The sequence below is a fragment of the Pteronotus mesoamericanus genome, unplaced genomic scaffold (genome assembly GCF_021234165.1).
Source record: "Pteronotus mesoamericanus isolate MK-2021 breed Mesoamerican mustached bat unplaced genomic scaffold, CSHL_Meso_final scaffold_31, whole genome shotgun sequence".
Taxonomy (NCBI): Eukaryota; Metazoa; Chordata; class Mammalia; order Chiroptera; family Mormoopidae; genus Pteronotus; species Pteronotus mesoamericanus.
Genome location: NW_026555312.1, coordinates 27,556,189 through 27,582,439, shown reverse-complemented (window position 1 = coordinate 27,582,439; position 26,251 = coordinate 27,556,189). Strand labels below are relative to the sequence as shown.

At 38.5% G+C, this 26,251-nt stretch overlaps 1 protein-coding gene across 4 annotated transcripts in view; it reads right to left on the bottom strand.

Moving 5' to 3' along the window:
• Positions 1 to 25,957, bottom strand: part of MYLK4 (myosin light chain kinase family member 4) — a 112,661-nt gene extending 86,704 nt beyond the window's left edge. For 2 of the 4 annotated variants that reach the window (XM_054591980.1, XM_054591982.1), the window contains exons 1-2: positions 25,856 to 25,952; positions 24,303 to 24,573 (exon numbers count right to left, since the gene is read on the bottom strand). In XM_054591980.1, the coding sequence (XP_054447955.1) occupies positions 24,303 to 24,573; positions 25,856 to 25,872 (288 nt within the window). In that variant the 5' untranslated portion in view covers positions 25,873 to 25,952. Of the gene's footprint in view, positions 1 to 6,892; positions 7,181 to 24,302; positions 24,574 to 25,855 lie in introns of those variants that run through there. The other 2 variants (XM_054591978.1, XM_054591979.1) reach the window with 2 other exon arrangements.
• Between the last annotated feature and the right edge of the window lie 294 nt (positions 25,958 to 26,251).

The following is a 26,251-nucleotide window of genomic DNA, read 5'->3' as shown; positions in this document are numbered from 1 at the left end:
AGGCTCAATAAGGTACTCAGTGTCATAAAGATAGCAGGAGGCAGAAATAAAATTCAAGCTGTGGTCTTACACTAAACTATATCACACAGTAAAAAATGTCTCACATTGTAACTTCTCATTATTAGGAAAACTATGTGTACACAAACTGCCAAAATGCCAAGTAATATTCTAAACACTAAATAAGATAATCTTTGGATTATCCACCTTCCTGATCTATCTTTAGTAAAAAGTTAATTCCATTTAGTAGTCAAGATGTAATTATTATTAATAAAGTACGAAAACATAGAAATTGTTATGCAGTGTAAAACAAAAATTATTTTATACAGTGCTGACAAAGAGCATTTAGTTTATAATCTTCTAATCTTATTATATGTTTGAAATAATCATTAGTTCCAATGTATTCTTCCTGCATCCATGAACCAAAGGTTAAGAGAATGTGTCTGACTGCAGACACATGACATTCATTGATTTCAACAATTGGAAAGACTGGCCTGAAGTGCTCTGATTTCACTGCTTGGCTGCAGTAACATTCACAACTTCTGCCCACTGGAGGTCACTGTTATCTTGCAGTTCCAGAGACAAGCCTCTATATGCTGTGAAATAGAAACTAGCTTATGTTATCTATCCAGTCTGCCTGTGTTTACACCTTTGTGCCCAGATTCTATATTACTTTACTCAGTAAAGAATTGGAACAAATAACCAAAATAATCATTAAATGTGAACTATATTTCAGATAATGTAAAGATAATACAAACTGTTCTTAGAAAATTCATCAGAGGTGATTTGTTTTCAAATTTAATTTTAAAACATCTCATTTTAAAAAGCAAGTTCCAGTCAAATTTTCTATTAATAAACTGAATTACCTGTGTCATGTGTTGGGCAAGTTGATCCATTCAAAAAGAAATGTCATGGTATCTAGTTGCATAACTTTGGGCAAGTTCCTAATTTCCCTAAGCCTCAGTTTACTTATCTATAAGAGAGAGGTGAAAATTATACCAAATTCATGGGGCAATTGTGAGGATTAACTGAGGTGTGGTATGAAAAGTGTTTATCACAATGCCTGGAACACAATAAACACAACATAAATGTTTGCAATCATTATTATTATCCATAGAGTTCAACAGGGTAGTGCCTACAAGGTTTAACCAAGTTCATATTTGTAAAGAGCTTAGCACAGGGTCTGGCACACAGTGAGGACAATTTACATGTTTGTTAAATAAGTAAATAAACCCAAGTTTAACACATAAATAGGTGAAATGCAAAAACGGCCTTAAGAATGTAGAAACTTGCCCTGGCTGGGTAGCCCTCAGTTGGAGCATTGTTCTGATACGTCAAGGTTGCGGGGTTGATCTCCAGTCAGGGTACATGAAGGAATCAACCAGGGAATGCATAAATAAGTAGAACAACAACTTGATGTCTCTCTCTCTCTCTCTCAAAGATCAATTTAAAAAAAGAATGTAGAAACTCATATCATAACAATTCACCATGCTCGTACTAAAAGGTTAGAAAGAAATGAGACCTAACTCTTGTAATCACCCATTTTTTTAATTTCTAAATAACTAGAAATTTCCAAGTAGCTTAAAGTAAGACTTTAATATAAAACATCTCTATATAAACATGTTGAGCTGCAGACTGAAAGGAAACAGCCATTTGCAACCCAAATATGGATCCTATGTTCACCCTTTAAATAAATGATCATGTTTTATCAGATTCTGCTTCTTTTTGAGACTACCAGTGACCTTAGCAAGTGAAACTTTTTGCATCTTTGAGTTTCAAGTATCTGTCCTTCAAACCAGAGTTGTATTTGGCAATAATAATGAGAGAATCCCAGCAGATCCAATGCTGTGTCTTTCATTCAGTAGGGGGCTCAGCAGTTCTTTATTGAGTAAATTAATATAGAATCTAGACACAAAGATTTAAGTGAATATTTACCTTTTAATACAGTCTGATTAAATGTATTTATGTTCTTGTTTCATCAAGTATATTCTTAAGCAAAACTGGCTCTATAAAAAACAAAAACTTGGAGTGTCTTGTGAAAAAAATGCTATGATTACTAGTATACTTTGGTGCCACTTTATTTCGTGCTGAGATGCCATTAGCTTCACTCACAATGTCTGTTCTTCATTAATGCAAATTTCAAGGCCGGGAAAAAGGCAAAAGTATTAGAATTATTTTGAGAATAATTTTGTCCTTGCAGACATCTGAAAGAGCCTCACATCTTACCCTCAGGAGGTCCAGGGTGCTCACTTCAAGAAATGCCCTCTTCTGGATGATGTCCCAGGAAAAAGCAGTGCCAGACAATATAGACTTATCAAGTGCGTCCCTTGCTTGTCCTAGTTTCTCCTTCGCAGGCAATTAGGAAAACGCCAAGAGCTGTTGGGAGCTTCCTTGGGGTTCAGGCTGGAGTGGGTAATGAGCATTTTCTGAAGTTACACTCATGAGACTCTCTGAAGCTCTCTATGGAGAACTGAAGGGTCTTGAGTGATTCAGGGGAGTGCTAAGGCCTTTGACAGACTATGGGAAATTTAAAAGTTCCAAACAAAATCTTCATCTCCAGCTGTTTCCTCCTCTTCTATTCCCTAGGCATTCTTGGGAGCCAAAACCCCTTACAGAATCTGAAAGCATCCAGAGGACTAAATATATGCTAGACTCAGATACCAAAGCTGAAATGGGTCAGTAGAACTGAGAGATGCTCTGGAACAGGCCCATGGTGATAGGACAGCACTACCTGGTGGTGAATTATTCCATCCTATCAGCATTCCACAGTTAAAAATTCCAGTGGTATATCTGCACCTCTGCATACCAAAAACAATGGAGCAAAAATGCCACTTAAACTGTATGGCTGAAAGTGAGAAAATGGTACTATAAAATGTTTACATTTTACAGAAGATAGAATCCTTTCTCAGGGACACATAAAAAAATACATTATGAATTAAAATCTTGTCTTCATAATTCATTGTTATATTTACCCTTTATCTTAATTTAGTTCAGGTAAGGCTTAAACTGTATAAAAAAATATAAGAACATAACTTTACATCCTTGTTCACTGTTCATATTTGGAATGCAAATACTACAAGCTAAAAGTCAACTGACTAGACAGGTCAGGGGTTTGGCTCACGCACCCCTCATTCCTAGCCTAGCCATTGCCTTTACTGATACCTGGCCACAGACAGGAGCACTAAACCTGAGCTCCCAGACTAATGCCTTGATGACATTTGTCTTAGAGGAGGAGCTTGAGGCACAGGTAAGTTAAGAAGCAGGATGCTCCTACCCAGAAAGAGGTGGCACAAAAGCAAGAGGCCAGCAGACCTGGTTGGTGGCCGGCCACCCTGCTAGGTGCTCTGGCTGACCCAGAGGCTGCCCTGGTCACTGAGGTGCTGCGCCCACATGGGAAAAGACCAATAGGGAACCTGAAGAGTGACTATGCAAAGTGCTGTGCACCTCCTCTGTGATGAAGGCTGGCTCTGACAAAAGAAAACATGGAAACAATATAGAAAATGTGGTTAGAAGACAATTCTGATTTTAGGAAAGGATAGTTCTTGATGTCACAAATATTGGGCAAGTCAATTTTACCTCTCTTGGACTTTGAGTTCTCCCATCAAAAAGGATTTGAATGAGCTGAGCTCCAAGGTCTCTCAAGGCTGCATTTCTCATGTTCTTAACCTTTGAGTCACAGCCTTCATGCTAGAGCACAGGCCTTTCCTATCCATCCATTATGGAAATGCCACAATAACCTGCGCTCATGCAAATCCCTGACCAGATGACGCCATGAGCCATGGATCATGTGCAAGTTTGTGTTGGTATCCAAATAAGCATTTATCATTTTTACACAATCGACAGACTAGAAAATCACCTTCCCCTAATTGCAAGCTGCAAGGGTAAAGTGTTACCTGGGAACTCAATAGGAACCAGGATTCACTGATATGCTGCTGAAAATTCCATAGGGTTAGTCAACCCACAAGACAGCCCTTGACTAGTGGGGATGGCACTGGTAGGTTAGGGCCTCCCTCAGTCCTATGTGTGAACAGCTCTGAGGTCACCACCCAGCAGTGGTCAGCTTGGCAATTGAACTTGCTGGTGCTTCCTTCCTTCCCTCCCTATTTCATAATCAGGCTCCCACTCTTATTCCTTGAAATCAGTTCTCCAAACAAACCATCTACACATATGCTCTCGACTCAGCTCTTCTTTCTGATGGGACCTCAAAAGCAACAATATGGAGAACACTGGTCCAGACATGTAAGAAACACTAAGTAAACTTTACCTGTTATCTATTTTCTATGTGCCTGCTGTGTAGAGAGCAAAGTTTTCAGACCTCTCTTCTCTCCACTGCTGACTGCTTATCACCAGTTTCTCTGATCTATGTTATTGCTACTACATGGCAGGCAGAAAGTGAAAAATGAAGTTGAAAGAGCCAAATGGCATATGGTAGAGACCTGGAAAGAGTTTCCACCAGGTGACTTGGGATCACCTCATTGTTAGGGATTTGGGGTTAACTAACAAAATCACTTTTAAAATTTATGTGTATGCTTTTGTGTTATTATATATTTGAAAATTTAGAATAAGCATATCATAACCATGACTTCACTGTTACTGCTTCTGCTAATATTTTTAAATGACTTGATATATAAAAATAATTAATGGGGTAAAATTAGTATGCAAGTATTGCAAAAGTCATAAAGGTGATATGTGAAAAACTGATGTTTGGGGAACACTAATAGATCAATGTGCTTTTTACAACCATAATGTTTTAGGTAAGTTGATGTGAACATTTAGGAATTTTGTTGTCAAGTATGTTATATATTTTCTCACCTAGGGACACAGACTTAATGTGCAATATTTAAATTTTTTACTATGTTGCTTTAACTTTCAGAAAGAGAAAATAAAATATTTTTCTCATATTACCCCCAAATAACATAGAACTATCAAGAATTTTAATTGTTCTGAGAACCTGAAATGACACAAACATGATCTGCGTGTTTGGTACAGCACACCAAGAACTACATGGACAGGTATCTGCACCTGGTTCTTGGAAAAACCTTTCAATTGTTTTATGTCCTGAATGGGTACAGAGCACATTAATACCACAAATAGGATTCTCTGATGCCCCTACAAAAGACTGTTTTTAAACTGCTGTGCTTATAGAAATTTCTAAGCCCACATTTCTAAATAATCATTAGCAATGAGGAAAAGTACAAGGATATGTTGTAGAATCTGACTTTAAATGCACATCAACATACTCCTAACTAGGCCATATACCTTGCTTATCTTTTCAGTGGGAAATATTATGAGGACTACATTCTCATATCTTGGGTGAATAACATTCTTTTCCATTTGGAAGATGAATACTCTTCTAGCATTTCCCATAGGAGATATGTTAAACAGCCAAAAATTACTAATGCTTGGGCAACTATGACCAAGTTTGAAAATACAGACCTAACCACGATATTAGGTCAGATCTAGAGGCTTAAAATATTTAAGATGTCTTGTTGTTGTTGTTTTTTTTTTTAGTTCATGTCTGTCCATCTTTCTCCCAACTCTTTTATTTTGTCCTTAAGTAAGATAGGTCAAATGATAAACTGTTCCAAGATTTGGCAGTTCCTCTGAAAGTAAACTTAATGGTCCCAGAGATACTGTGTCAGGGCCTCCTGGAAAGGCTCAGAAACATCAGGAAAGCCGGACTCCCAGGGCTCTCGGTCCTCTAAACACCACCAAGATGCTGAGTTGGTAGTTTCTTGTTGAATAAGGCATAAAGAAAGTATTTATATGCAGGGTACGGCAAAGGTAGGTTTACAATTGTTCATATAGGAAATAATACAATAATTAATAAATAATACAAGAATAAACTCTGTTTTGTGTATTCACAACTGTAAACTTGCTTTGCCCTACCCTATATTGGTAGCATAGGAATATATTGTCCAAATGACCTGGAGAAATTTTTTTAGCAGTAAACCATGCATTTCAATGAGGGTGATATCACCCCCTGGGGGGTAAAAATTGATTCCTTAGGAGGGGTTAAAAATATTACTTTTTATGCATAAAATACAGATATATCTTTAATACCTAAACAGATATATAGTCTACCTATGGTATTAACCCATAGGAAGGATTCAACTAGGGGGAAAAAACCAAAAGTCTCTGGAAGTGAAATAGAGAATGAAAAAAAGTTGAGGAACTCTACTGTAAATCCACATCCTATAGAAACAGTGACTCAGACTGTTTCCTGTGGCATCTTCTAAACTGTCTATACTGTTTTAAAAATAACTTATTCTGTTAATTGATAAAAAGAATTAAATATGAAGAATGAATTGTTTTTCCAGATACATATACCTTCTCTTAGAAAATGGTAAAATCCCTAGAATCTGAATTGTTCTTCTTCTTTCAGAAGCCTACTATTATCCTGGCTGAATTTCATTCCTCAAATAGCTATGGTATCAAGTGAAAGGGATTGTCAGGCAAGGTTCAAAGGAAAAGGCATAGAAGGCTGTGCTAGATAGCTTTCTCAGTATGGGTGATTACCCTTTAGACACTGTTTTTGCCAAAGACCTCTTAATAACGGGAAAGAAAGTTTTGTTTTTGTGTTATTTTCATAATTAAGCCATATAAGAAGTAGAAGAACAAAGAGATGTTGACATTAATTTTAGTTCTTACAAGCAAAAAAAAAAAAACCAGACCATCAACTTTAATATGTGCCAGGAATGGTAGTTTAAGTTTCCCTGAAAGTCGGGACAGATGTCAGAAATGTTGAAATCTGCCTTTATTATCCCCCATGCTCTCCTGAGAGGTCAGTCTTGGGCATGCCTTCCAGCCCCTTTGTCAGGCACCACTCCCTGACTGGAAACATTCAAATAGAACAGTAAAATTAATCTGTTTTAGTTAAAAGTGATATTAGTACCTGTGTGTCCTCAAGAGCAGGAGCCTGTCTGCTACCTCCCCGTGTCATCATGGACCGGAACACATGCCAAAGTAAAGAAGATGAGATGAGGCACAGACTACCTACAATCCAGATGTCCTTCCTTATAAGTGGTGAGTCCATTCTCCGGGAGCAGTTATAGAAGTCACTTGGCTTATATGATCCTTCTCTCCCCTGATCTAGCACAAAGCATGTTTCCATGCAATCGGTTGTTATGTGCTCTGTTCTGAGGAGTAGGCGTTGCGAGATCCCAGGGGCCCTGCAATAGATACTTCCAGTTATACGATCCACAGATAACCTGCCTCTTTAAAAGGAAAAATATGATGGTCTATGTAACAGATCTGAAACAGGTGCAGGGTCAGAGAGAGATCAGTGGTGACAATTGACACCAATGCAAAAGAGCTTGTCCCTAGTTCAAGGACAATTAATAAAGAAGTAAGGGTGGAGAAATGTAACTTTAAAAAATTACAAAAGTTCCACCCTCCTCTGCATTATTTTGAGATCTAAGCTATAGTCTTTTTTTATTGTTGTTCAATTACAGTTGTCCCCATTTCCCCCCATTTCTCTCCCCCTGCCCTACCCACCACCACCTCCCACATTCCACCCTCCCCTCGTATTGTCTTTGTCAACGAATCCTTTATACATGTTCCTTGAAGACCCTTCTCCTTCTTTTCCCTGTTATCCCCCTCACTCTGCTCCTATGGTTCCTGTCAATTCATTATTTCCATGTTTCTAGTTCCATTTTGTTCGTTTCTTTGTTTTGTTGGTTATGTTCCCCTTAGAGGTCATATTATATGGTATTTGTCTTTCACCCTCTGGCTTATTTAGCTTAGCATAATGCTCTCGAGTTCCATCCATGCTGTCATGAAGGCTAGGAGTTCCTCTTTCTTTCTGTTGCATAGTATTCCATTGTGTAAATGTACCACAGTTTTTGATCCACTCATTTACTGATGGGCACTTAGGTTTCTTCGATTACTTGGCCATTGTAAATTGTGCTGCTATGAACATTGGGGTGCATAGATTCTTTTGAATTGATGTTTTGGGATTCTTAGGGTATAATCCCAGCAGTGGAATCACTGGGTCAAAAGCAGTTCCTTTTTTAGCTTTTTGAGGAAATTCCACACTGTTTTCCACAATGGCTGCCCCAGTCTGCATTCTCACCAACAGTGTACTAGGGTTCCCTTTTCTCCACAACCTCACCAGCACCCATTGTTTGTTGATTTGTTTATGATGGCCATTCAGACTAGTGTGAAGTGGTTTCTCATTTTAATTTGCATCTCGCTGATGGCTTGTGATGCTGAGCAACCTTTCAAATGTGTCTGGGCCCTGTGTATGTCTTCCTTGGAGAAGTGTCTGTTCAGATCCTTTGCCCATTTTTTAATTGGATTGTTTGTCTTCCTGGAGTGGAGTTGTGTGAGTTCTTTATATTTTTGGGAAATTATTGGCAAACGTAGTTTCCATATGATTGATTCTCTTTTCATTTTGCTCATGTTTTCTTTAGCTGGCAGAAGCTTTTTAATTTGATGAAGTCCCATTTGTTTATCCTTTGCTTTATGTCCCTTGCTCTATGGGACATATCAGTGAAAATATTGCTGCATGGAATATCTGAAAGTTTCTTGACTATGTTCTCCTCTAGGACTTTTATGGTGTTGCAACTTATATTTAAGTCTTTTATCCATCTTCAGTTTATTTTTGTGTATGGTGTAAGTTGGTGGAAGAGTTTCATTTTTTGGCATGTTGCCGTCCGGATCTCCTGACACCATTTGTTGAAGAGGCTATTTTTACTCCATTTTATGCTTCTTGCCCCTTTTGCAAATATTAATTGTCTATAGAGACATGGGTTTATTTCTGGGCTCTTTCTGTTCCATTGATCTATGTGTCTGTTCTTATGCCAGTAGCAGACTGCTTTGAATGGCCTTGCAATATAGTATGATATCAGGTATTGTGATCCTTCCTCCTTTGTACTTCTTTCTCAAAATTGCTGCAGATATTCAGAATAACTTATGGTTCCATATGAATTTTTTAAATGTCTGTTCTGTATCTGTGAAATACATCATTGGTATTTTAATAGAGATTGAGTTGAATCTATAAATTGCTTTGGGCAGTATGGACATTTTGATGATGTTTTTTGTTCCAATCCATGAACACGGTATATGCCTCCATTTATTTGTGTCTTCCTTAATTTCTTCCTTCAGTGTTGTGTAGTTTTCTGGGTACAGATCTTTTACCTCCTTGGTTAGACTTATTCCTAGGCATTCTGTCTTGCTGCTATAGCAAATGGAACTTTTTCTTGATTTCTGTTTTTGATATTTCACTGTTGGTATATAAAAATGCCTTTGATTTCAAATATTGACTTTGTATCTCACTGTTTCGCCAAATTCATTTATTAGGTTGAGTAGTTTTTTGGTGGAGTCTATAGGGTTTTCTATGTGCACCATCATGTCATCTGCAAACAATAATGGTTTTACTTCCTCCTTTCCAATTGAGATGACTCTTTATTTGTTTTTCTTGTCTGATTGCTGTGGCTAGAACTTCCAATACTATGTTGAATAGAAGTGGTGAAAGCGGACACCCTTGTCTTGTTCCCGATCTTAGTAGGAAAGCTTTTAGTTTTTGCCCATTGAGTATGATGTCAACTGTAGGTTTTTTATATATGGCTTTAATTATGTTGAGGTATGTCCCTTCTACTCCCACTTTGCTGACTGTTTTTAACATAAATGGTGCTGTATTTTATTAAATGTTTTTTCTGCCTCTATTGATATGGCCATGTGATTTTCATCTCTCCTTTTGTTTATGTGATGAATTATGTTTATTGATTTGCAAATATTTTACCATCTTTGCATCCCTGGGATGAATCTCACTTGATCATGGTGGATGATCTTTTTAATGTATTGCTGGATGCAGTTTGCCAATATTTTGTTGAGGATTTTAGCATCTATGTTCATCAGCAATATTGGCCTGTAGTTTTATTTTTTTGTTATGTCTTTATCTGGTTTTGAGATCAGGATGATGCTGACCTCATAAGAAGAGTTTGGGAATCTTCTCTCTTCTTGGATTTTTTGGAAAAATTTGAGAAAGATAGGGGTCAGCTCCTCCTTAAAAGTTTTGTAAAATTTTCCTGTGAAACCATCTGGTGCAGGAGCTTTACTGTGACAGGAGTACTTTTGGATTACTATTTCAGTGTTATTAGCTGTTATCAGTCTGTTGAGGCTTTCTGCTTCTTCTTCATTCAGTTTTGGAAGATTATATGTTTCTAGAAATTTTTCCATTTCACCCAGGTTTTGACATGTAGTTGTTTGTAGTAACTTCTTACAATCCTTTGTATTTCTGTGGTATCAGTTGTAATTTCTCCTCTTTCATTTCCATTTTATTTATTTGGGTCCTCTCTCTTTTTCTTCTTGATGAGCCTGCTTAAAGGCTTGTAGCTTTTGTTTATCTTCTCAAAGATCCAGTTCCTAGATTTGTTGACCCTTTGAATTGTTCTTTTAGTCTCCATGTCATTTAATTCTGTTCTGACCTTGATAATTTCTTTCCTTCTACTCACTCTGGGCTTTGTTTGCTGTTATTCCTCCAGTTCTTGTAGCTGTAGAGTTAGGTTGTTTATTTGAAATGTTTTTGTCTTTTTTAGGTATACATATATTGCAATGAACTTCCCTATCAGGACTGCATTCACTGTGTCCCATAGGTTTTGGATTGTTGTGTTTTCATTTCCATTCATTTCCAAAGACTTTTTGATTTCTCCCTTGATCTCATTATTAACCTATTCATGGTTTAATAGCATGCTTTTGGGTTTTTTTAATTAATTTATTTATTTTTTCAAATACATTTGTCTCTGCCTACCCCCCACCACTTTCCCTTGCCACCCTCCTCCCTCCCTCCCTCCCTCAACTCTTCCCCTTTGGTTTTGTCCATGAGTCCTTGCTATATGTTCCATGACTTTCCCTTTCCCTTCTTTTTCCCCCACTCCCCCTCCCTCCTTCCCTCTTGTCTCTGTTGGTTTCTTTTCCTTTCAGTGTTGCTGGTCATATTTTCCTTGCATCTTTGTATTGTTGGTTAGGTTCCACTTATAGGTGAGATCATATGGTATTTGTCTTTTGCCCCCTGGCTTATTTCACTTAGCATAATGCTCTTGAGTTCCATCCATGCTGTCACGAAGTTTAGTAGTTCTTTTTTACTTTCTGCTGTGTAGTATTCCATTGTGTAAATGTACCATACTTTTTGGATCCAATCATCTACTGATGGGCATTTAGGTTTCTTCGATTACTTGGCCATTGTAAATTGTGCTGCTATGAACATTGGGGTGCAGAGGTTCTTTTGAATTGGCGTTTTGGGATTCTTAGGGTATAGTCCCAGCAGGGGAATCAGTGGATCAAATGCCAGTTCCATTTTCAGCTTTTAGAGGAAATTCCACACCGCTTTCCACAATGGCTGACCAGTCTGCGTTCCCACCAACAGTGTATGAGGGTTCCATTTTCTCCACAGCCTCGCCAGCACCTGTTGTTTGTTGATCTGTTTATGATGGCTATTCTGACCGCTGTGAGGTGGTACCTCATGGTGGTTTTGATCTGCATTTCTCTGATTGCTAGTGATGCTGAGCATCCTTTAAAATGTCTCTGGTCCCTCTGTATCTCCTCCTTGGAAAAGCGTCTGCCCAGGTCCTTTGCCCATTTTTTGATTGGATCATTTGTCTTCTTGGAGTGGAGTCGAGTGAGTTCTTTATATATCTTGGAGATCAAACCTCTATCTGATGTATCTTTAGCAAATGTAGTTTCCCATAGGGATGGCTCCCTTTTCTTTTTGCTGATGTTTTCTTTAGCCGTGCAGAAGCTTCTTATTGTGATGAGGTCCCACTTGTTTATTCTTTCCTTTATGTCCCTTGTTCTAGGAGACATATCAGTGAAAAAAACTGCTGCGTGGGATATCTGAGAGTTTCCTGCCAATGTTCTCCTCTAGGACTTTGATGGTGTTGCGACTTATATTGAAGTCTTTTATCCATCTTGAGTTTATTTTTGTGTATGGTGTCAGCTGATGATCCAATTTCAATTTTTTGCATGTAGCCGTCCAGCTCTCCCAACACCATTTGTTGAAGAGGCCGTTATTGCTCCATTTTAGGCTTCTGCCCACTTTATGAAATATTAGATGCCCATAGAGACCTGGGCTTATTTCTGGGCCTTCTATTCTGTTCCACTGGTCTATGGATCTGTTCTTGTGCCAGTACCAGATTGTTTTGAGTATAGTGGCTTTGTACTATAGTTTGATGTCCGGTATTGTGATCCCTCCTACTTTGTTTTTCTTTCTCAAAATTGCTGCGGCTATTCAGGGTCGTTTATGGTTCCATATATATTTTTGAAATGTCTGTTCTATTTCTGTGAAATATGTCATTGGTATCTTAATAGGGATTGCATTCAATTTATAAATTGCTTTGGGTAGTATGGACATTTTGATGATATTAATTCTTCAAACCCATGAGCACGGTATATGCTTCCATTTATTCGTGTCTTCCTTAATTGCTTTCTTCAATGTTGTATAGTTTTCTGCGTACAGGTCTTTCATCTCTTTGGTTAAATTTATTGCTAGGTACTGTATTTTTCTTCTTTGCTATATCTAATGGTATTTTTTTTCTGATTTCTTCTTCTCCTATTTCATGGCTGGTGTACAAAAATGCCTTTGATTCCTGAATATTGACTTTGTATCCTGCTGTTTTGCCAAATTCACTTATTAGGTTGAGGAGTTTTTTGGTAGAGTCTACAGGGTTTTCAATGTACACTATCATGTCACCTGCAAACAATGATAGTTTTACTTCCTCGTTTTCTATTTGGATGGCTTTTATTTCTTTTTCTTGTCTGACCGCTGTGGCTAGGACTTCCAATAACATGTTGAAAAGAAGTGGTGAAAGTGGACATCCTTGTGATGCTCCCGATCTTAGTGGGAAAGCTCTTAGTTTTTGCCCGTTGAGTATGATGTTGGCTGTAGGTTTTTCATATATGGCCTTTATGACGTTGAGGAATGCCCCATTTATTCCCATTTTGCTGAGTGTTTTGATCATAAATGGGTACTGTACCTTATCGAATGCTTTTTCTGCGTCTATCAAGATGATCGTGTGGTTTTTGTCCTTTCTTTTATTTATGTGATGTATTACGTTTCTTGACTTGCGTATATTGAACCATCCCTGCATCCCTGGGATGAATCCCACTTGAACACGGTGGAAAATCTTCTGCATGTTCTTCTGAATGCGGTTTACCAATATTTTGTTGAGGATTTTAGCATCTATGTTCATCAGCGAAATTGGCCTGTAGTTTTCTTTCTTTGTAGGGTCTTTATTTGGTTTTGGGATTAGGGTGATGCTGGCCTCATAAAAAGAGTCTGGGAGTCTTCCCTCCTCTTGGATTTTTGGGAAGAGTCTGAGAAGGACATGGGTTAGCTCTTCCTTAAATGTTTTGTAAAATTCTCCTGTGAAACCATCCGGCCCAGAGCTTTTGTGTGTCGGGAGTTTCTTGATTACTGCTTCAATTTCCCCAGCTGTTATCAAGTCTGTTCAAGCTTTCTGTTTCTTCCTCCTTCAGTGTTGGAAGATTATATTTTCTAGAAATTTGTCCATTTCATCAAGGTTTTCAAATTTCTTGGCATATAATTGTTCATAGTGGTTTCTGACAACCCTTTGTATTTCTGTGGTATCAGTTGTTATTTCTCCTCTTTCATTTCTGATATTATTAATTTGGGTCCTCTCCCTTTTTTTCTTGATGAGTCTGTTTAAAGGCTTGTCAATTTTATTTATCTTTTCAAAGAACCAGCTTCTGGATTGGTTGATCCTTTGACTTGTTCTTTTCATCTCTATGTCATTCAGTTCTGCTCTAATCTTGACTATTTCCTTCCTTCTACTTGCTCTGGGATTTATTTGTTGTTGTTTCTCCAATTCTTGAAGTTGTTGGGTTAGGTCATTTATTTGAAATGTTTCTATCTTTTTTAGGTAGGCCTGTATTGCTATGAACTTCCCTCTCAGGACTGCCTTAGCTGTGTCCCATAGATTTTGGACTGTTGTATGTTCATTTTCATTTGTTTCCAGAAATTTTTTGATTTCTTCTCTTATCTCATTATTGACCCATTCATTGTTTAATAGTCTACTGTTCAGTCAGTCTCCATGAGTTTGCAAGTTTTTGAAGTTTCTCTTTGAGGTTGATTTCCAGTTTCATGTCCTTGTGGTCTGAGAAAAAGTTTGGTCTGATTTCAATTTTCCTGAATTTGCTGAGGTTTGCTTTGTGTCCTATCATGTGGTCTATCTTTGAAAAACTGCCATGAGCATTTGAAAACAATGTGTATTTTTTTTCTTTGGGATGTAAGGTTCTATATATGTCAGTTACATGTATTTGATTCAGTGCGTCATTCAGCTACACAATATCTTTATTAATGTTTTGTGTGGAAGATCTGTCCATTTTTGACAGTGGGGTGTTGAAATCCCCTATATCAGTGTGTTGCTGTCTATATCTTTTTTGAAGTCATCCAACAATTTCCTTATAGAAGGGGAGGCTCCTATATTGGGAGCATATAAATTTACAATGTTTAAGTCTTCTTGATAGATTCCTCCTTGAAATATTATAAAGTGCCCCTCTGGGTCTCTTTTTATGGCCTTTGTTTTGAAATCTACTTTGTCTGATACAAGTATGGCAACCCAGGCCTTTTCTCTTGCCCATTTGCTTGGAATATTGTTTTCCATCCCTTTACTTTCAATCTGTGTAGGTCTCTTGCTCTGGGGTGGGTCTCTTGTAGGCAGCATATGTGTGGGTCATGTTTTCTTATCCATTCAGCTACCCTGTGTCTTTTGATTGGGGCATTTAGTCCATTACATTGAGAGTTATTACTGATAGAAACTTATTCATTTTTTCTCTTTGTATCTGTGTATTTCTCTTTCTCACTCTTTTCCTTCATCTTCTTAAACCAGTCCCTTTAGCACATCTTGGAGTGCTGGTTTGGTAGAGATGTGTTCTTTTAGCCTTCTTTTGTCTGGGAAAAATCTTATGTCCCCTTCTATATTAATTGAGAGCCTTGCTGGGTAGAGCAGCCTTGGTTGTAGGCCCTTGCTTTTCATGACTTGGAATATCTGTTGCCATTCTATTCTGGCTTGTAGTGTTTCTGTTGAGAAGTCAGGTTCTAGGCGTTTCGGGGCACCCTTGTATGTTACTTTCTCCTTCTCCCTTGCTGCCTTGAGGATTCTCTCTTTGTCTTTGATAGTTGCCACTTTAATGATGATGTGTCTTGGAGTGGACCTCCTTGGGTTCCTCTTCGGTGGGGTCCTCTATGCCTCCTGGAGCCATGAGACCTTTTGTCTCCTCAAATTAGGGAAATTTTCCATCATTACTTTTTCAAGGAGGTTCTCTATCCCTTGCTCCTCTTCTTCTCCTTCTGGTATCCCTATTGTACGGATATTATTGCATTTCAGGTTGTCCTACATTTCCCTAAATGCCTCTACATTCTTTTTGAGTCTTTTTTCCATTTCTTGTTCTTTCTGGGAGCTTTTTTCTACCTTATCCTCCATCTCACTGATTCGCTCCTCGGCTTCATCCAGCCTGCTTTGGATTCCTTCTACTGTGTTCTTCAATTCAGAAATGGTATTCTTCATATCCTCTTGTGTCTTCTTGATAGTTTCTATGTCCTTTTCCAGGTTGATATAGTATGCTGTAAGATCCTGATAGTTTCTCTGCAGTTTCTCAGAGTTCTCTTTGAGCTGGCTGAGCTCATTGAGCTTCCTTAGAACCATTGTTTTGAATTCAATATCTGATAGTTCCCTTACCTCTATTTCATTTAGGTCTCTCTGTGGGGAGTCCCCTTTTCTACTCATTTGGGGTAACTTCTTTTTCTTCCCATTTTTGTGAGAGTCTGTTAAGTAATTTATTTAGTTAGTTTTGCTTCTGCTTCAATTGGGCCATCTAGATTTCCTGACTTTGTAGATTAAACTTCTATGGTAGTAGGCGGGTCTTTTTATTTATTTATTTATTTATTTATTTTTCGTTACTTTTCTTTCTGAGCCTGCCTCTGATGATGTCAGTTGTTGACCCTATATGACCTTGGGTCATTTGTTTGAGCCTTCCAGGAGTCTACTGTCTGTGTCTGACTCCTGCTTGGGGCAGCTCTGTGACCCCTTCAGCCAGGGGTCACATATTTCTGTGGATGGCTCTGCACTCTCACACCGGCTCCTTGATTGCGCTCCCCAGCCCGGCAGGATCCCCCGCCTGCCTTGGCTCACGGGTGCTTGCCCCAGCCCAGAGGGCTTCTCGTGACCTCGCATACTGGTCTGGCCTCTCAGGCCCGTGGGCACCCCGGCAATGGTCCGTTTAGGGTCTTCTATTGTGTGCTTTCCCCGCTTTGGGCTCTTTGGATGCGTTGCCCACCTTTGCCAAATGGAGACTAAGGAAATGGGAGCAAGTCAGCTCCAGGACTCTCCGGTTCATCCTGTCTCCAGTCTCCCATCCAGGGACTCTGGGCAGCTCTGTGACCCCTTCGGCCCCGGGATCCACTATTTCTGTGGACTGCTCTGCACTCGGGGCCCACGCAGGTCTATTTACACCTGCCCTCGCCGATCTGCACACTCCCTCGCAGGCCCTATCGGTGCCAAGCTGTGGGAGGCCTTGCCAGCCCTCATGAGCCCTCACCAGCCTGCATGGGTCCACGCACACACTCGCCAACCCTCACCCACCACTGGGCACAAGTCCATTGTTTAATAATAGCATGCTATTCAATCTCCATGAATTTGAATGTTTTTGAGTTTTTACCTTGTGGTTGGATTCTAGTTTCAGGCCCTTGTGGCCTGAGAAAATGCTCGGTATGATTTCAATTTTCTTGAAATGGTTGAGGCTTGTTTTGTGTCCTATCATGTGGTCTATCTTTGAAAATGTTCTATGTGCATTTAAAAACAATGTATATTTTGTTTCTTTGGGAGATATATATATATATAATCTCAGTTAAGTCCACTTGATCTAGGGCATTGTTCAATGCTGCAATATCCTTGTCGATATTTTGTTTGGAAGATCTATCCATTGCTGACAGTGGGGTGTTAAAATCCTCTACTATCAAAGTGTTGCTATCTATATCATCCTAGAAGTCCTCCAAGATTTTCCTTACACATTTGGGTGTTCCTATGTTGGGTGCATGTATGTTTGCAATGTTTTTGTATTCTTGATGGATTCTTCCTTTAAGTGTTATAAAGTGTCCTTCTGGGTCCCTTTTTATGGCCTTTCTTTTTAATTGTCTGATATAAGCATTGCTACCTGAGCTTTATTTTCTTTTTCATTTGCTTGAAATATTTTTTCCAGCCCTTCCCTTTCAGTCTGTGTAGGTCTTTTTTTCTTAGATGGGTCTTTGTAGGCAGCACACATGTGGGCAATTTTTTTTTTATCCATTCAGCTACATTATGTCTTTTGATTGGAGCATTTAATCCATTTACATTTAAGGTTATTATTGGTAGATACTTATTCATTGCCATTTTACCCCCTTTGTATCTGTGTTCCTCTCTCTCTCACTTTTTCTTCATCTTCTTAAAGCAATCTCTTTAGCATATCTTGTAATACTGGTTTGGTGGAGGCATATTCTTTTGGCCTATTCTTTGGGAAACTCCTTATTTTGCCTTCCATTTTAATTGAGAGCATTGCTGGGTAGAGTAGTCTTGGTTGCAGGCCTTTGCTTTTCATTCCTTGGAATATTTCTTGCCATTTCCTTGTGGCCTTTAGTGTTTCTGTTGACATATCAGTTGCTAGCTGTATCCGAGCTCCCTTGTATGTTACCATCTGTTTCTCCCTTGCTGCCTTTGAAATGCTCTCTTTGTCTTTGAGTTTTGCCATTCTAATTATGAAGTGCCTTGGACTGGGCCTCTTTGTGTTCACCTTGATTGGGACCCTTTGTGCTTCCTGAACTCGCATGGCTTTTTCCCTCTCCAGGTTAGGGAAATTTCTTGTCATTGTTTTTTCAGACAGGTTTTCTATCCCTTGCTCCTTTTCTTCTTCTGATATTCCTATGATTCAAATGTTGTGTTTCATGTTCTCTTGAAGTTCCCTTAAGCTATCCTCATTTTTTTAGTCTTTTTTTCATGCTGCTGCTCTACCTAGGTATTTCTTTCTACCTTGTCTTCCAGATCACTAATTCAGCACTCTGCTTCATCCAACCTGCTTGTGATCCCTTGTAGTGTATTTTTTATTTCAGATACTGTATTCTTCATTTCTTCCTGGTTTTTGTTTATAGTTTCTATTTCTTTTTTCATGCTGTTGTCATTCACATTCAGTTCCTTGTAGTTGTCACTGAGTTCCCTGAGCATCCTTATAACCATTCTTTTGAATTCTATGTCAGATAGTTTGCTTGCCTCCTTTTCATTTAGTTCTTTTACTGGGGATTCTTCCATTCCTTTTAATTGCAGTTTCCTTCTTTGTCTCCCCATTTTAGGTGGCTTTTTTTGTTTGTTTCTGCATTTCCCAAAGCTCTGCTTTGCTAGCTGTCTTCATGGGGTGAAATTCTGTGGTAGGGGTTCTGTGGGATTCAGTAGTGCAGTCTCTTTGATCTCCTTGTCTAGATGCTCTAGGGTTGCCCTTTCTTCCATTTGTGTGTGCTCTCTTATTGTACTTGGGCTTTACCTGTTGGTGGCTTCTTTGTTGGTGGGTTCTCCCCTCCAGTGGGCTTCTTAGAAGTTGCAACTCCCACCTTGTCTTGTATGCTGTTTTATAGGTGTTGTTTAACAAAGCAGCGTTACCAAACAACCAAACTTACACCAGCAAAAAGAAACCCCTTACAACATCAGCAATCTTATCTGCCATTGCAGTAACATTAATAAAGATGAGGAGAGATTGCAGATATCATAAGATATGTCAAAGGGAATATGAGATGACTAAAAGAGGGGGAAATGTTATTGTGTGGTAAGAGGGAGGAGAATTAATAAAAGTTGGGATAAAACTGAGGCAAAGAAAGGGGGAGAGCACAATTTACAATGTAAGTAAAACATGAAAGGGCAATGGGAACAATGGGGTAAGAAAAGAGAAGAGTATACTATAAGGTTTGAAGTAAAATTGAAAAGGTATTGGACCAACGGAAGCAAAATTGCAGAGAAACCCAGCAGGGTCAATAGCAACAACAGCTGTATGAGATTCGATAAAGGTGGAATGGGAATAAGAATATTGTAGAAAAGCAAAAAGGGAATATGAGATGTCTACAGTAAAGAAAAATGAGAGGTTGGGGGAGGCAAACTAATAAAAGTGAGGAGTAAAGCCCAGGTTGAGAGAATGGAAAAAGAGACAGAGAGAGAGAGAGAAAACAATGAAATAAAATTCCTCACTCAACTGGTCAGGAGCAGGGGAAAGGCAAAATGGAGTAAGACAGCAGGAGAGTATTCTATGGGATTTAAAGCGCAAACAAATAATGAACAAATAGGAGTTTCTTTGGAGAAGCACAGCAATAACTGTGATATTTCACCCAACTAGCCACTGTTTATAAAATGTAGAAAAGAAATAAGTCTCTTGTAAGAGGGAAAAAAAATGTGAGGTAACTTAAGAAAGAAAAGTGCTTATACAAGGTTAGATGGAGGAGAAATACTGAGAGTAAGAGATGGAAACTTGGCATAGTGTGAGAGAAAATCAAGTTTACATCAATAGTAATAAAGCTCAGGAAGATGTCAAAATGGATTAAGACCAGGGAAGAGTGCTGTGTAGGACTTGGAATAACAATAGTATGATAAGAAATATATAATCTGAATATAAAGAATAAAAAGTAGAAGACAAAGAGTACTGAGTGATGTGGAATACAAGTGACATGAAAGAAGAAAAATTAAAATGCAACATGAAAGGGAGAGTAAAAAACAAAATAAATAATAAAAACAAAGAAACAAACAAAAAACTAAATAAATGGAAAGAAGAAAGAAAAAATTTTAAAACATGCAAGTTCTGATGAAGAGCAAAGTGAAATTTGTCTCAGCTGCTGGGTTTTGCCTTCTGACTTCTTTCTGGATTTGTCTCTGGTTTTCTCTCAGCTCTAGGTCTTACTGTCTTACTCTTGGAAAAAAAAAAAATGAAAAAGCCTCCTGTTAATTGTTATGCCTGCTCAGCTAATTTGCAAATCTTCCTGGTTCCTGCAGGAAGTTGGTGGCTAGGCTCTGTTTTTCCTTTCCTGTGATTCCACAAGGATGGGGTCTCAGCCTGGGCTACAATAATCACAGATACCCAGTTTCCAGCCCATGCCCTGAGAGCACTGTGCAGCCCGCACTCACCACTCTGTGCAGTTGCACCAGGCTGGGGCCAATAAGCCACCTCATTTTTCACCCCTTTGATCAATCAGTGAGGTGCACTGAGAGGGAGCTAATCACATCCACATTCCTCCCACTTTATTGGCCAGGCTGCTGCACATATGCAAGGTCCCTGCACAGTGTGCCTTAGTTCCCTCTTTGAAAAAAGTCCCTTTGGGTACCGCTGCTGCTCTGAGCCACCACCAACTTTCCATACAATCCAACTCTCTGGCAAGTCCAAAGTCTATCTGGATCACAGCCAGTCACAGCCCACCTCCTCTCCCAGCTCCAGGTGCCACCAGGATCCCCCAAATTCTCTAGCACTGTCACAGCTGTCAACTGCTGCCCCAGCCTGGGTAGGTAGCCGGTTGTGTGTGCACTTCTTGCTCTTTTCCTCTGTCCCCAGCAACTTTATGCATCCAGGTCTCCCCTGGCAGGGGTCTGGGACTTCCCTGCCCTAGTTGAGGAGGGAGCAGGTAGGCTACTGTCACTCACCTGGCTCTCCTCCAATGTTCCTGCAGCAGCTATGGTCTCTGGAGCCAGGCCCAGGGACCTTCCCTGTTGGCCAAATAAAACTCCTTACTACTCATTTTGAAGAGTCCGCTGCATACTTTCGCTTCCAAAGTTCCTATCAGCTAAAATTCTGTTGGCTGTTCACTTTATTTTTTGTAAGATCAGCTAAGGGTCCCAGTTGAGTGCATGAGCAAGTGGGCTTAGCTCCCACCTATATCACCACCATCTTCTCTCTCCAAGGACCCTTTACTTAACACCTAAGCTATAGCCTTTATGAATGCCATTGATGGTACAATTTTATAGCAGTTAGTCAGGAAATGCCACCTGCTATTAAAAGCACCAACTGCAATCAAAATAGGTAGATCCAAGTTTTTCTCCAACCCACTCTATCTTATTCACACCTTTTAATAAATATTCTCTTTTGTTTGGTCTTCGGAGCATTTGTATCAGACATTTAAACATTCCACAGACTGTTAAGTCCTGCCTCTGTTAGGGTCATCCTTAGTTTCTATCCCACAGCTTTGCCTCACTTTCCTGATTAAGACCATGCCTTTTGGATGGAGGATAATAAGTTGGGGTGTACCGGAAGGTGGGGAAAATCAAAGAATAAGGAATGGTCATAGGTAATCTTTGGTATAAAATGTAGGAGAATGTATAGCAAACAGGGGAAGGCAGAGGGAAGCAGACAGAACCCAATGGGAGAATGGAACTCTGGCTGCCCCAAAAAACCATCTGGCTCTTTTTTCTTTCATTAAACAAATAATGTGTGTGTGTGTGTTCATATTAAACAATAAATTAGATTTGAGGGAAATGAAGAAAAAGGGCTATTCATATAAGAAGTAACAAAAGAAGAAATCCTGAATGTGATTGCATAAAAGTAATAATAATTATAGTTATGAGTCATTTATCAATCATGAATTTATGGTATATACACAGTAGCTATTAAACTCATCACTCATATGTGGCAGATTAATTTCCTTTAGGTTTTACTTGATTTCAACAGTGTATTATGTATGCCTAGATCTAGTTTATTATGGCATGTCTGCTAAAACTTCTTAAAATTTTACACTGTTTAGGTAATCTTGAACACCCTTTAAATATAATAGAAAGAAAAAAAAGTCACTAGAAAACAGGATAAAAAGGACATAGAAAAATGAAATCAACAAACATGCTAGAAAAGTAGAAGATGGAGTATTTGATAAATCCACTGGAGGAAAAATAAATGTAATAGAAAAACCTGGTTAAGAGCAGGAAAAGAAAAAGAATCTGAGCTTTACCAAACCATGTTAACAAATATAAGTTGTTAGATTTACAGATAACTTGCCCTGTTGAGACTTGAGAGTAAAGACTTTTCTAGAAAGAACTGAATTTAAAGCCTTCAAAACACAGCTTCCACATCACATAGTGTCTAAATGGCAGAGTAAATTCTTTCCAGTGCACCAAAGGGAAGGTTTTTACTATGATTAGCAGTGCTAATCTTCTCAAACAGAGAAGAGATAAAAGAGGCAAATACGTGGAGAAAATTATGGTGAATGTTTTTTTAAAAATAACCTCTGAAGAGGAAAGAGTATAATTTACTGTGTCCCCAAAAGAAGATGGAAACATGTCGCTCTAGCTCTGTCTACATACCCAATGACATCTGAGCTGCTGGAATGCCCTACAGTACCCACCACCAGGGCCTGCTGGCTACCCTGGCACCCACTTAACAAGCAAACAAGAGCCTCCAGCACCACGGCCTTGGCAGCCATGGAAAGGAGAAGAGGTCTCTGCCTCACATTCACATGCCCACATATCCTCCACAAAGCAAGAAAGAGAGAGGGAAATGTATTGCTGACATCTCTGGGCCCTGCATCATTTACAAAGAAGAAACTGAATGGGACATAGAGATCTACCAGTGATTCCTTCCCACGCCTTCCACGCAGCACTGACTGAAGAACCAAAGCCAGGAGGCCCAGGTTACACAGGGAACATCTAATTAATTGTTAAAGATGTTCTTTTAGGGTTCCTGAAGAACAACATTCTCAATCTTTGCCTCAAAAATATCCTAAAATATTTGATGACCAAATAATTTGATTTCTAATATTCCAGAACAGTTCATCACAAAAATAATGCTTCCTTAAGATGTTCATGTTTCAGCTTAGCACCATCTCACTATTTAAAGAGGTTGCCCACTTATAAAAATTATATCAGAATATGGAGAAAAACAGAACTGGAAAGATAATCAAATTTAAATAAACTGTTAAGATAGTTGGTTATATCAAAGTTATCCAAGAAGACTATTTTGTTATCTCTCTCCAACAGAAATTAATGAACAGAAAAAGAAATCCTTCTGTTTGTACTATACACAGCCCTAATGAAGAAGTCTTTCATAGCTAACTGAAATTTTTCCTGTGGAAATTTCTTCTTGGTGCATACACCTTGAACAAGATATTAACTCATATGGAAAGCTGAGAACTCAAAAAACCTAAATTTCAACCTCACTCACTTCTCTCCAGTCTATCCTCTGCCTTTTATACCTAACACCTCTTTCATTCTGTTGTTCATTAGAAATGCTCGTTGCATCTGAATAGTAGTTGGACAAAAAAGGTCTTTCCTAAACCAGCTTAATAAGAATTAATTGCTCTGATTAATAAAACAGTGACTCCTAGGCCTCAATGAGAAGGCAGATTTCCCTTAAATAGATCTGTTCCTTCCACAAACACTTTTTTCTTTTTTTTGGTGCCTACTATGTGCCAGTTCCTAGAAAAGCAACTGAGAATGCAAGGACAAGCTATATGAGGTCCTGACCTTGAGGACTGATAATAGAGAAAAGTGATAAACATATTCAGAACAATTGCTTCTGTTAGAATAAAGGCATAGGCAAAATGCTGTGAGGCCCATGTGAGTCCAGGAACTGCCTGTCTGTGGAGCAAACTGACTGAGTGAAAGTCGGGGAGGGGATTGTTGCTAACTATCATTTATTAATGCTTATCACAGAGGCAGATGCTACGCTAAGTGCTTTTCATACATTATCACACTTAATTTTCACAATTATCATCCCATTATCCAGATGAGGCAGCCCATGGTTGAGTTTAGTAACTTGCCATAGATCAAGCAGCCACAATTGGGCTCAGCACCCTTGTACTACACAAATGAGTACATGTGTTTGTCATCAGGCAAAGGCTTGCTTTTCCATCTCTCTGACCATCAGTGTCAACAATTCTACCACCTACCCTGTGAGAAGCTTAAGGTCTTGAGATTTGAAACTTCTTCAGAGCAATTATACCCCTAGTGGTGGTTCTCAGACTTTCATGCCCAAATCCACCCTTTTAAATGATCCTTCTTAAGAAATGTGCTTCCATAAATTTCCTTTCATAACTTTGGAGCCACTAACTACAATGTAGCCTGCAGGTAGAGATGCTTATTCAAAGTCCTTCTAAATATTTACCAAACTCAATTGTATAATTTACAATGCATAATCCTCAGTGAAACAAAATTAAAGATTGTCTATTTATAAATTTTCTTAATTCTACACTCAAGTCACAAAGTAAAATTTTTAGAGTCTGATAAATGGCTATCTTTATTGATGTATGTAAGAAAAGATAAGGCAGAATTAACACTTTTCAAGAGACTAAATTAGCACACAATTACCTCGTTATTTCCAGATCCTGAATCATGTTCACTAGAACTTTTTTCCAGAAAAGATTTCATCTTCTCATCCTTTTCAATGCACTGGAAAAAGGCCATTTTCTCCAGATGGTTACTGTTGTAACACGTGGTGATTTTTTCCAGCCTCTTCACTTTTAATATCTTGGTGGTGAGTTCGATTAAGTTACTGTCTGGAGCGTGGTTTTCATCCCCCTCTCTCCCTGATTTGTAAATCAAGACACAGTCACGACTTTTGATTACACCTTCCCCTTGACTGTAAGGAAAGGAAACAAAGTTCGTATCACTCACATATTTGAGTTTTGGGGAAATGACCAGTAAAAATTTTCAAGTCTCTTCTGTTTAAACTAGAGAGAGGATCCAAAAAAACAGGAAGAGAAATGCTAATATTAGATGAAACTTTAAAAGAAAAAAGTTTTTCCTCATATGTTCCTACAAAAGCAAATAATAAGAAGCAACTGTAAGTTTCACCAGGTAACACTGCATAAAATAATATTTATATCAGGTGGCAAGTTTAAATACAGAATATTAAGTTTCTTTGTACTTAATTTGTATTGAAGGTTTTGCCTCTCTCTTTATCCCCAGTAGGAAGGGCTTCCTGTATAAAGGGTTTCACATGCTTCCCCTGGGAATTTTGCCCCCTTCTGGGAAGTAGTCTCCACCAAATGAGTCATTTCCAGAGCCATTCTTTGCCTACACTTTAAAATGCTTGGTGGTTTTTTTTTTTAAAGAAATGTGTTTTCTTACAGCCCTCTTACATAGATAAAATACCCAGATAACTTTCTTTTCATCTTCATTAATAGCTCAGTAGCATGGAGTTCAAATCCTTGTGCTTGCCTTAAAATACTTTCCTTACAAATAGGTAATACACATAATATTGCTTTGATACTAGAGATCCACATGCATGTATGCATGCATGTATCAACACATCCCTTGATTATGGGGGCTGGTGTGATTTAAATTTGTGGAAGTTTTGCACTGCCAACTCCTGAAGCCCCCTGCTGGAGATGTGTTGAGAATTTCTTCTTCCAGCCTTTGTCAATTTGAAATAATCTGTACTTATCTCCACAAAATTTTATTTTTCATTTTCTCAACTCACATAGTAAAATAACCTTGAGTTTCAAATTATTTAAAATTCAGTGCTCTACAAAATTCAACTTAGCCACATAAAGATCTTACATTCAAGCACACTAAAATGTAAATAGTATCAACCAGAACTATTAGAATTCTTTCAAATTGCTCTGGAAAAAAAATTCATTATTAAAATGAGGAGAGAAATGAGTGACTGTTTCTAAGGCAAATTATTACTAAAATATAATATGTAATTGCAAATGGTACTCAAGTTGAGTCAGAAACCCACAAAAAAGTAACATATTTAAAAAACGCTTAGGTCCAACACACAATAATTTTGGGAAAAATTAAATGTTAATTTTTACCTGGAATCTGAAAAACTTGTTATTTAAGGCAACATGGAGAGAAATAGAAGACGTTTGAGAGGTTATAACAATACTTTTTTTAAAAAAAAATAGAGTAATTACCATGTATAAGAGGACATTCTGTGGTTTTGGCCACTCCAAGTGTAGAGTATAAGTTCCGACAGATAAAGGGAAGTTTTTCAGAGTTCAGAATAACTACAATCTTCTGGTATAAGTCTTCACTGTCAGTCAGTATAAATCTTCTGAAAAGACAAGTCTCCACTAAGAAAAGGAGTATCTTCTCTTTCAAATGCCACTCTAAGCCCCTGTTTAAACTAATATGGTCCTTGATCTCATGTTGCTCAGCTGTTGCCTTCTTAGTCAGATGGAGAAGAATATTAATTTTAGACATCAGGCTTTTCAAGGCCAGTGGCTCCATTTCAGAGGTCAGGTAAGGAAAGGATAGATTGGGAGCAGTGGATGAAATATCACCTTCACTTTTTCCTCTCATCTGTGTAA